General features: G+C 38.8%; 1 protein-coding gene across 1 annotated transcript in view; it reads right to left on the minus strand.

Annotated features, from left to right (window-relative positions):
- Positions 1-779: 779 nt before the first annotated feature.
- Positions 780-12279, minus strand: part of LOC112907132 (membrane cofactor protein) — a 44558-nt gene continuing 33058 nt past the window's right edge. The window contains exons 9-13 of the mRNA XM_025982276.2: positions 12124-12168; positions 10425-10460; positions 9806-9866; positions 6028-6120; positions 780-3755 (exon numbers count right to left, since the gene is read on the minus strand). Of these exons, the coding sequence (XP_025838061.2) occupies positions 6069-6120; positions 9806-9866; positions 10425-10460; positions 12124-12168 (194 nt within the window). The 3' untranslated portion in view covers positions 780-3755; positions 6028-6068. The remainder of the gene's footprint in view (positions 3756-6027; positions 6121-9805; positions 9867-10424; positions 10461-12123; positions 12169-12279) is intronic.

Consider the following 12279-nt stretch of genomic DNA (forward strand, 5'->3'; position numbering starts at 1 on the left):
CACAGGCACTCAATTTTGCACTGTTTCTGGAAGTCAGTAGACTATGTTACATCTTGTTTTTGAGTAGAAATATGCAAATGTTTATGCGAGGAAGCTCCTTCTTGGTTGCAGCTGGCTGTCCGGCATTACTAAATTTTAGAATACTTCAGTTTCCTATGGGTGGCTCAGGGGTTGAGCCTCTCTCTGCCTTAGGCTTAGGGTCCTGGGATACTCGGGTCCTGGGTTCGAGTCCCACATCATGCTCCCTGCAGGGAGCCTGCTTCTCCTTCTGCCTATGTCTCTGCCTCTCTCACTCGATCATGAATAAATAAAATCTTAAAAAATAAATGAAGTGGGCTGAATTAATAAAACCCTAATTTGCTTTTGTAAATATAAGCCTTTACTTTGTCATTGTAAATTTATAAATCGCTTTATAAATCACTAATGCAGAAGTTCTCAACCTTAGCTGCATATTACAATCACTTGGGAAGCTTTAAAAAAAAAATCCCATATACCCAGGCCACATCCCACACGAAGAAGGCAGGTGTCCTCCCGGACCCAGGGCACCCAGGGCGAGCAACGAGGGGCGGCGACCGAGGCCCCGAGGGCTGCGGGCTGCAGGGGAGCAGGTGCACAGCAGGTGCAGGCAAGGCCGGGGGGCAGCTGGGGTCTCCCTGCAGGAAGCCCTTGAGGGCGGCAGCTCTGCGCCCCGGGACGGGAGGGGGGCGCCCAGGGCCCAGCCCGCGACACCACCTGTGCTCTGGGGGAGGACACTCTGCCAACGCACACGTCGCCGCCCATTCGGTTCTCCACGGCTCAGGGTTTATTTTTTGCAACATCTGAAGATCCACTTTTCAAGCAATGAACGGTAAAGACCCCTGCCCACGAGACTTCTCCTTTCACTGCAAATCCATTCTGACAGCTGTAGCAAACTGTTCACAGGTTCCAAGCGTTTCTTTCCATGTAATTCCATGGAACTTTCCATTTAAAGGTTTGCCCACGCATTTGTCAATATCTGACAAACAGAATTTATATTTACACATATACATCCGTTTCCCATATAAATCTACTAAAATGAAAAATCTAAATCTGAAGCAGAAACGACTATAAAAGTCCATTTATTTTCAAAAGCATAATGATCTTTGGTTGAAAGACGCTCCATTTCGGCTTGTCAAAAATAAACAGTGCAGCCATCCCTTGCTTCTAAGCAAGTGCTACGTCCCTGAAAAGTATGTGCATGGGGATTATAATAAACTTCACCGCTGCGCTTAATTCAGATTTCCTCTTTCTTTATGTTCAAGCTTCTCTTCCCCAAGTCCCTGCCCAGATCCCGAGGGAACACTCGCAGCGCCTCACGAACGGGCCTTTATCTGTAGGACAATTCTTAACTCTGGTCCGCGCTCCATTCCCAATCACATCCTCCTCCAGGAAACATTTCTTTGGCCTAATTTGTGCTGCTAAATATATAAAAGTGCAAAACAAAACAAAAAAAAGGGGAAAAGCATCATCTGAATTCCAGGGGCTGTCCTCTGCCCATGGGGCTTCTTTGAGAGACCCTGCCTGGTGTGAGGACTCACAGGCCCCCTTCTGTTGGGCCCAAGCATCAAATGCTACCTCAGCTGTTTGCTTTTTCTGTCCCCTTGTGTGACCAAGGCAGAAACACCGTTTTCTTTTCTGAAGTACGTGGCTGAATTTTTACTCTGGTTTTAGCCTGCGATGCTCCTAAAAAGTAAGATTCTGATACAACCTGAGGTCATCTGATGGATATATCCCTGCTAAACTCACCCCTTTCACATGACATTGTTTAAGGCTCTCTGATGTCGTACAGGAGTTCGCAACGGATTCTGAATTCCTAATTGATTTCTCAGACTGCTTATTGATGTCCTAAAAAGCGAAGCACCGATGCCATACATTTTTTAGCTTCCTTAAATCACCAAGAAATTACAAACACTTAAAAAAATATATACAATTCTATCCTTGAGCATTTTCCAATAACATTCTTAGTTAATAAATCAAATGTTCAAAATCCCAATATGCAGTGTTCTTTTTTCTAATTTTTTTTAAAGATTTTATTTCTTTGTGCATGAGAGACACAAAGAGAGAGGCAGAGACATAGGCAGAGGGAGAAGCAGACTCCCTCAATGTGGGACTCCTCCCTCTGCTTCGATGTGGGACTTGATCCCACCCTGAGCTGAAGGCAGACACTCAACTGCCCCACTTTTTTCTAGTGTTTAAGGGCAGAAGCAGCATACACATATCTGTAAAGGCATTTGACACTAAACAATATCCAAAACATAGAGTTGTTGAAAGAATGAATCAAGACTTGGCATTAATCTTTGAACAAAAAAGATTTTAAAATCCCTTTTTTTAAACAATGAAATATAATTTATCTTGAACTATATAGTTCTCTACAAATGGAGTTATTTTAAAAATTATTTCCCCATGGGACGAGCACTGTGCACTCAGAGTGTAGTTTCCCCTGTCTCTGTGTCTCTCAGGATTAAATAAATAAAAAATTCTTAAAAAAAGAATTATTTCCTCACTTATATAGTAGCAGGCACACTGTGCCGAGTTGTCCTGTAAGTGCACGTGTTATTTAAGGGAAAAGAGGCCAGAAGTTCATACCCAAATTCATACACTGTTCAAAGCAGCATCAAAGGATGGTGACTACATTCAAACCACATTAAAATGCTAGCGTTATGCCTTAAGGGTTGCATTCATGGGAGTGAAAAAAACTACAGAATAATTATAAATCCTTTTCTCCCCTTCCTGTTTTATTGATGTAACTGCCATATAACACTGTCTATGTTTAAGGCTTACAGCATGAATTGATAACGTATATATTCCGAAATGACCACCAATCAACTTAGTTGACAGCTATCACTTTAGTCACAAAAATTTTTGCCTTCCTGATCGATCAGAACTTTTAAGATCTGGGGCACAAAAATGAGTGGCTCAGTGGCTGAGCATCTGCCTTTGGCTCAGGTCATGATCCTGGGGTCCTGGGACTGTGTCCTGCATTGGGCCGCCCACGGGGACCCTGTTTCTACCTCTGTCTGTGTCTCTGGCTCTCTGTTTGTCTCTTTCATGAACAAATAAATAAAATCTTTTAAAAAAAAAATATACATACAGCACTGCTACTGACAGTCACCAGGCCGCGCGTTAATTAATTATATCCCAGTTCTTTCTAATTTTAGAACTGGAAGTTTGTCCCCTCTGACGACCTTCATCCAATTCTGCCCCCAGCACTGGCAACCACCAATCTGGTTTCTGTTTCCAGGAGTTTGTTGTTGTTGGTTGTTTTTTAGTTTCTACGAATAAGTGAGATCATACAGTATTTGTCTCTGACTTCTTTCACTTTGCAAAATGCCTGGAGGGTCCATATATTTTGTCCTCAAGAACAAGATTTCCTTCTTTTTAATGGCTGAATAGTATGCCACCGCATTTGTATACCACGTTTTAACAATTCATCTGTCCGTGGACACTTGGGTTGTTTCCCTGTCTGGGCTCTTGTAAATGCTGCTGCAGTAACAGTGCTACACAGTTATTTTGTTTCCTTTGCATATATACCCATGAGTAGAACTGCTGGATCATCTGGTAGTTCTCTGTTCTTAATTTTTTGAGGAAGGTTTATACTGTTTTCCATAGAAGCTGTGTGAATTTACTGTGGCTCTCAAAAGATAAACTGATGTGTAGAAACCATTTAGCGCATCTACTCTGTTGTCGTAGCTGATTTATCCTGGTATGCACTGTACTCCGCTCTAATATCACTTTTCCTATAAGGCGAGATAAAAAGTATTAAAGATAAATATCATTAAGTACATAAGTTCAATTCCAAAGTCTATTTAGAAAATTGACAATTAAAGAAACTGGAAGAGGGCCTGAACTAGGAAATAAATGACTTTTAAAAAATAATTTCAAATATGCTACTAGTCTCACTCTAGAAACCCTTCTATCCCTGTATTATATTTTTGATTCTCTCCAAAACAACAGAGCAGTATGACACAAAGTACACAGTAAATATTTTCTCATTTAAATTAAAATGAGGGCTAATGGGAAAGACTGGAGAGAAACACCTATTTTGCTTATACTGAAATTTTAAACCTGGCTCCGAGATGAAACTATTAAGAAGGTAACAATTCCACCAGGCTTCAGGTCTAACACTGCCCCAGTTAGCCCTACTGTCAAGCAAATCATATGTTTCACTAAGAAATTGTCTTCAATAACTAAGGGTAACATCACAATTTTATGGTAACGATAGACATCTTTCTAACATCTATTATTCTAGCCCAGTGCTGTCCAAAGAAATGTGCTGCAAATCACATGGGTTAAGTTTACATTTTCTAGATGCCACGTTAATAAAAGTAAAAGAGGCTAGGAAAGTTAATTTTAATGTATTTTACTTTTAACCCAATATACGTGTTATTTTACATTTTTTATACTAAGTCTTTAGAGTCTGGTGTGTATTTTATGGTTACAGCACAACTGATACAGGACTAGGCACTTTGAAGTCCACAAGACTATCAACTATTGAATTGGAAAACACAGGTCCAGTCCCTGCCTTAGTGAAATGACTAGAAGGGACAGATGAAAACCAGCTCTGGACAAGTCAGCTGTTCACCAGTCTGCGTGCCACGGCGAACATTTCAGGGAGGCCTCCCCACCCTAAGAGCTAACTAATAACCATGTTAGTTTTGGGATACCCTCAGACTTCTTTGGCGGGGAGGCCATCAGATGAGCCACCACTGTCACAAAAATACACTTGTGATGGAGCCATTTCCGGAGGACTACTGTGAGCCAGTTGATATTGTGAGTTAGGACCGTCCGTGAATTCTCCACGACTGCCATATTCTTCTACTTTTTGGAGTCAGTACTTCTTTTGTTTGTACAGTGGTGGAATCCTGTTCTTTGAACAGAATTTTAAATAGACTCCAAAAGAGGAGAAAGACACAAAGGATTCACATAAATTTTAAGAAACACTTATTTGAGAAGAACAAAGAAGCAGTTTAAGGGTGGTGAAAAATCTAACCCTGGATTACTAATGATGGGTGTTTATATTACCTTCAGCATCCAACAGATTACCTTCAAAGGTTTATAGACACCTTGAAGCTCCCAAGAGACTGAAATCTACCTTCCTGGTTGGCTGTAGCCTTTTCAAAGGTCTAAGAAACCAAGAAGATTCACGGGCCTGGGCGGGCCCCGACTGCCACTTCTGGTTGGTGTGTCCTATCTTCCTCTTGCTCCTGTGACCCAAGACACCACTCTGCTTTTACCAAGACGTTGCCCTTCCTATTGGCCTTTGTAGAGTCTGCTCCCCAACTCTTGGCTGTAACACAAGGTAGCACCTCACACTGTAAGTGGTGAGAATCACCTCTTCTCTCCTCCCGGCCAGGGAGACACACATTCTGGTGCAAAGAGAGGAACACTTCCAATTCATTTCATTCGACAACCCCAAGTGGATTGAATCAAAGGGTCTAAGGCAAGCCAATTCAGTTTTTCAAAATCTAAGGAGTTTTTGTTTGGTTTCTCTTTGTACACTAAAAATTTTCTGTTCATGGAAAACAGATAAATGCCTTTTTTAGAATTTTTTTTTGATAAATGCCTTTAAAGTTAATATTTGTGAATTGAAATTGAATGCTTTTACAAAATTAAGTGAAATGTATTTTGGTTTCTGAAAAAGGATATTTTCCCTCCCTGCACTTAAAATGAACAGACTTTATGATTATTTCTCACTGGGCTAAAAAATTTCTGCACTTTTGGGTTCACAGCTACTAAGAGGTCAAGGAAGCCAGACAGTCTGATAAAAGGACAATGGAGACATTACTCAGTTGGAGCCTGTGTCAAAGTAAAAGCCTGCCAGGACATATTACTTAGAACAAGAATAGTATAAAAAAATCGATAATTTAGCAAACGGAACAGAAATCTAAGTGTCTGCCTGGATGTTTACTGCCAATATATGTTAGTTCAGGGTACTGATATCTAAATATTCATTGAATATTTTCTGTTCTAGATAGGACATCTCTGACAAGAAACACACAAAACCAATACCTTTTAATGATAAAAGCAAACCTTTCTCTCATCTCTTCTTCTCAGAGAGAATTAAACTTTACTTCTTTGTGGCTCTCACCAGTTTGGTATGTGCTGAACAGAGGAAGGGAAGAGGGCTGAATAAAACAGTCATATCAAACCAAAAGGAAGTAGAACAGCGTCACAAGTGGGATAAAAATCAATGACAGAGGAAAGGGGAAGTGCAGCTGACAATTAGATTCATAAAATTACAACTTTCTGATTCTCATTTAGGTACTTGAAGCAGGAATTTTGTGTAAGAAGTGACTTTAACTCTGATGTCTTATAGATCACCCAGGAGATGAACAGATTCTAAATTTCTGTGCAATCTGTTTACCTCTGAATCCATTTAGCCTGATGCTAATAAAATAAACTTTCACAGTAAGACTGCGTGAGGACAAATGGCCCTTTGTCTCTCACACCTCAGATTTAGACGGAATACACAGAGCATATGTTAAATCCATGCACTACTGTCTGAGAAGTCAATGTCGTATGTTGGCAAATTGAACACCAATAAAAAATAAATTTATCATTAAAAAAAAAAAGTCAATGTCATGACAAGGCAGACATTTTCAGGCATGTCAAGTACAGTGTCCTCCTGAGGTATATCTGTTTGTACCCCCAGGGAAGGCGTCTGCAAATCTTATGACTAGACGTCCCATTTTTCTGGGATGGATCTAAAGTCTGCTCTCTTGACTAACTACAAAATCCTTTCTTATTTATCAGTCATTTAAATTTTCTTAAGAGTTTGTTGAATTTGAGAGCCAAGTGGAAAAATGTTCAAAGTTGATTCGATCCTTTGGTTGCTTTGCCCCATGTCACTACCCTCCCCACTGCCTCATCTGGCCACTGGATGTAGTAAATCCCCAAACCCCCTGTAACCTTCATTGAAGCACAGACAGCTTAAAACTTATAAAGTTACTGAATCAGTCATTATTATAGAAATACGTTTCAGTTATACCAAATAATACCAAATAATAAGTATCCTTAATAGAAAGAAAGGAAAACCTATTTAGTCACAGGTAATAAGCTACATCAATTGTGTAAATAATTCGAATGGATGTCAGTAAACTCTCATTTCCCCAGGGATGATATAACCAGAATAGAGAAAATCATGCATTTATGACATGAAAATCACTCCCCATATATGAACACATCAGTGTAAACCAGTGGCATCTGTATTCCTGAGCTACGCAGTCATGACAAGCAAAACAGGACTCAAGCCATCACAAAGCACAGGGCAAGGAAGGGCTGGGGACTCCCAGACCAGAGAGCATGGTGGCAGATTAGTTAAGAAAGGAAACTGGAACGAAGAAGGCAAGGGTGTGTTGGTGTGGCCTGCTTCACACGCCCTGTGATCCCAATCTATTCCTAGCTGGGACTAAGGAACAGACAACCTAGCAGAACACTTTGGCATGAGGCCATGTTCATCAAATAATTCATATACGTTTGGTGCTCTGAAAAATGACAACTTACACTATTTGTCCTTTGGGATAGAGGCTGCAGAAGGGGAACTGTGTTCCCAAGTGATCACAAGTACAAGTTTACATCAAAATCCATTCTGGACCAAGTGTTAGCAGGAATCTGGGCCTGTCTGTGCCTAGTGCCCTGCTTCTAGGGTTAGCCGCTAGAGAGAGAGAAGGAACTGCATGCACCCAAGAGTCTCATGAGGAAGTTTCGAGGCAACACCACTCAGGGGGAAAGACGATGGACATGAAGCAGTGCAAAGAATAAACAGAAATCTTGTTGGTTTTTTTTTTTTTTTTTGAAAAGCAACATAAAGCTAAACATTAGCCCACACACTTTTTAAAAAAAACATACACACAGATGTGGCATTTTTAGAAAATTCAATTATCTTAAACAGGGGAAAATTTTACCATTAAGTTTGATGGCGTTTCTTCACATTTCAAGAATATGGGTACAACAATAATATTCTCCGCCCTGGTAACTCAGCAGCAGTATCACCGCGAGCTCACTGGACACAGAATCTCAGATCGGTAACGCTACGGAAATCTTTCATCTGGGGTACACTGCTCAGAAAATTGCTCACTTTTAAAAGACCTGTTAACAGCAGCTACAGAGAGTATCATTAACACTTGTTAAGGAACCTGTATGTGTTTTGATGCAGTGTTTTGTTTTGTTTGTAAATATATTATTTTTGTATTCATGAGAGACTCACAGAAAGAGGCAGAGACATAGGCAAAGGGAGAAGCAGGCTCTGTGTGGGGAGCCTGATGCGGAACTCAATCCCTGGACCCCAGGATCATGCCCTAAGCCAAAGGCAGACACTCAGCTACTGAGCCACACTGGTGCCCCCAACACAGTGTTGTTTTAAACAAAGTAAGGGCAGAGAGGTATTTTGTTTTGTTTTTTATTTTAGAACCTATTTCTACACAAAAATTTTGAACTTGTAGAAATATTTCCCTGATCGTATTTCCTACTCAGAATGCTATGTATACATAATTTTACTGCTGATTTAGAAATCAAATATGCATATCATGTGTTCTACAAATATAAGATTGAAGACTCAAATGAAGGCACTGTGGGTATTAAAAAAAAAAAACAACTAAGCAGGGGCGCCTTGGTGGCTCAGTTGGTTAAGTGTCCGACTCTTGGTTTTGGCACAGGTCCTGATCTCAGGGTCATGAGGTTTAGCCCCGTGTCAGGCTCCAGGCTCAGCATGGAATCTGCTTGAACTTCTCTCTCCTTTTCCCTCTGCCCCTCATGCTTTTGCACTCTATCTCTCAAATAAATAAATTTTTAAAAAGAAAAACTAATGTTTTAAAAGTCTGAGCTCTTTATGAGTAAGTAATGTACTTTTATTACATAGCCTAAGCCAGATGATTAAATATATGGGAAAATATATCATAAAACCATGAATACCAAAGGTCTTAAAGTTATTTGTTTGATTTTAAAGCTATTTTCAAATCAATAGGGAAAAAACAAATCACTAAATATCAGAAATTTCAAAGCACCTAATTTGGTCTGTGTTCCGGGATTTATTCTAAGTCTTTCCTAAATTATAAATCATTTAAGTCTGAGGCTTAGAAACCCTCCTCTGCTCAGAAGATATATACCGGTAAATTTTTTCTATTCTAAGCTTCCCCACCTTTCATTTATATAGATTAAGACACAGATAAAGTTAATAATGAGGTGCTTTGTAAATCTTACCCCTGTCAGCAACCCCCAACCATTTTACAGCAACCTAGTAAATTAAGAGAACATAAGAGGGAAATCAAATACTGCTGCTTTTCTTTCCCCAGTTTAACAAGGATAAGTAATTACTCTTAAAAAAAAAAAAAAAAAAAGCAAATCAGGTTGAGAACCCATGTAGCCTTTTACCTGAGTTACATAGATAAATGGAAAATTTGATTGTAAAAATTCCAGTGCATACAACTAAGTCTCCATAGTGAACGGTTCTAAATCTAATCTTGGCCACTAGTCCAATCTAGGAAATAGGGTCAAACTGGGTGGGAAAGGACCCAGAAAGGTCCATGATTTGCTATAGAACTTAAACCTCAAATCCCACAGAGATGTTTCTTGCAGTCCTAATAGCTGGAGCCACTCTGCAGAGAGGGCTCTGGGTGCAGTGACAGTAAATGCAACCTAAGACATTTTTAGTAAAGAAATGCAACTGGGATGGCACACTCATGTAGGCACAGTTTAGAAAAACACAGCATGCGGGACAAACAGAAAAGCTGCACAAATTATGTCAAGAGTAAGAAGAACCATAAATTAGAAGGGATATGCTTTTATTTACCCTTTCTTCTTTTGCCGATACACTATGAACACGATGATGGCAATGACTATAAGGCCAGCAACTACAAGAAACCAGGAAACAAGAATATGTAACAGAGAACTGATTGTCAAGATTCAAAATTTAGCAGCAGAAATAAGTAAGTGTTGGTTGCATTTCAGTGGTCAGAAAAATGTTATTTTATTTAAGCACATTATCAATTTACATTCTGTCTGGACTCTTCACTATCCAAAGCTCATTCCCTGGAGTCACTTGAACAGTCCACAGTAAACCACAGAAGAATCATTGCTTAGTTTAGAAAATTACTCAAAGCATCTTTGGGACACAAACTCATGACCAATTATCCCAAAAACACATGTAGTGTTTAGTAGGCTTTGTTACTAAGTGGACATATATAGTATAAAAGGACATATATCCACCAGCAAAACGTAATGTATCGTATACAAGGTCAGGCTGTTCTAGACTGGTGTACTTCCTTTCAAGCTATATAAACTATAGACACTGAAAAGTTAAGTTTAAAATAATTTAATTTGAAAAATAAAATGTTAATTAAACATATAATTAATGCACTTTTTCTGAGTAATATTTTTATTTAAGTGGCATCAAAGTTTGGGGTACTTACAGACACAGATAACAATCACAACAATGTATCCTTTGCCTGGGAAAAAAACGAAAACATTTTAAGGATTGTGCACATGAGGGTGTGCATCTAACTTTGATCAGATTACCTATACACTATGGCAACAGAACTATTCCTCGGTCTGGTTCTAGCACAAGTGCTAGCACGTCCAGTTCATTCTGATCACAGAACCCTTGGAATCGGATCCCATGTTTAGGCTCCACCTTGTAAAACTGACTCTTTGTTAGGAACTTTACTTTTGATTGTTTTGTGCTATAGTTACCGTACCAGTAAAACTTAGGACAATTATTATTTAGTAGATTAGAAGAAAATTGTTTCAAAAGGGATTACTCCATTATAGTTGGTTTAGTTCAGTATTCATTCTATCATTTGTGATTTTGGTAGAAATTCATACTTTTTCCACAAAAGTGGAGGATGTGGACTAAGTCATAGATGAATTTCCATTTGTCTATCACACAGATGTTAGTTGTAGAATCTTCAAAATAATACTTTATCTTATCATCAACCCCTTCTGATCCTCCATCCCCTAAAACTAAAACATAATCCTAATTACCAAGGAAATTCTAAGTACATAAATGAAATACCAGGGCACATGGATAAAAATAATGCATAGAAACTTAAACGTTGTTTTTGACTACCCAGAAGGAAATAAATCATACTAGAAAATCTTAATTCTTAGCAATGATGTCAAGAGTACCCCTGCTTCTAAACTGCTATTATTTATATTAAAGTTCTGGAAGTCAAAACATAAAATGTCACGTTTAAGTCTGATCTTTTCATTTCATAAGAAATTATCAAGTGCTTAATACCTTAAGATCGCACTGTTTTTACTGGCACAATGAGAGTCTGACTACAGTGTTCAGAGCAAATATAACAAGCCTAAAGAGTTAAAAAAAGGTTAACCATATGACACTAGTCTAATATAAATAAAATAGATACTTCTCTTCATTTACTTATCAAGAAATCATTATATTTAACTGTTACAACTATACTTTTTTTCTTCATATTCTTTAACATACATTGTGTGGACTATCTTAGCCTACATGAAGTTTGCCATGCCAGTGTGTCATAGGAAAAACTAAATCAACCTGTAGCACTTTAAGGCATATGTATATAAGATACAAGGAGAAAGAAAACTGATCTACAAATTGCCATAAAAAAATAACACTACCACATGGACAGCAAGTTATGTTTTATGTATTTTAACCTATATATAATTATAGCATTTAAGAAAGCTACCTCACCCTACTAGGAATCCTATTTGGGGAAGTACCTCTTAATTACATTGTCTATATGTATTCACACATACTGCTGCTTACATCTGCCATGGTATCTACACTATTAAAATAACTCCAAGTGTCATTTTTTTAAAAGATTTTATTTATTTATTTATTTATTCATGAGAAACACACAGAGAGAGGCAGAGACATAGGCAGGGGGAGAAGCAGGCTCTGTGTGGGGAGCCTGATAACGGGACTTGATCCCAGGACCCTGGGATCACTACGCCCTGAGCCAAAGGCAAATGCTCAACCACTGAGCCACCCAGGTGCCCCCCAAATGTCACTTATTACCAATTTGTGACATGCTGTTTCTTCTCTAACTACAGGTAACTGAAATATGATATTTACATGTAGAATGCTAGAGTCTCATAATACAAGGCTATTAATAACCAAAATAGTACCTGAAGTGTCACTAGGTGGTGTTTCATCACTGGGCTTGGGAGATCCTAGGGGGGAAAAAAAAAGGAAATAAGTTAAGAAAAGAGAGAGAGAGAGGAAAAAAATAAAGCTTAAAGACATCTAAATTCATAGGTTTTGAATTTTTGCCTTCATGCAAA

Source organism: Vulpes vulpes, chromosome 13 (assembly GCF_048418805.1).
Source record: "Vulpes vulpes isolate BD-2025 chromosome 13, VulVul3, whole genome shotgun sequence".
NCBI lineage: Eukaryota > Metazoa > Chordata > Mammalia > Carnivora > Canidae > Vulpes > Vulpes vulpes.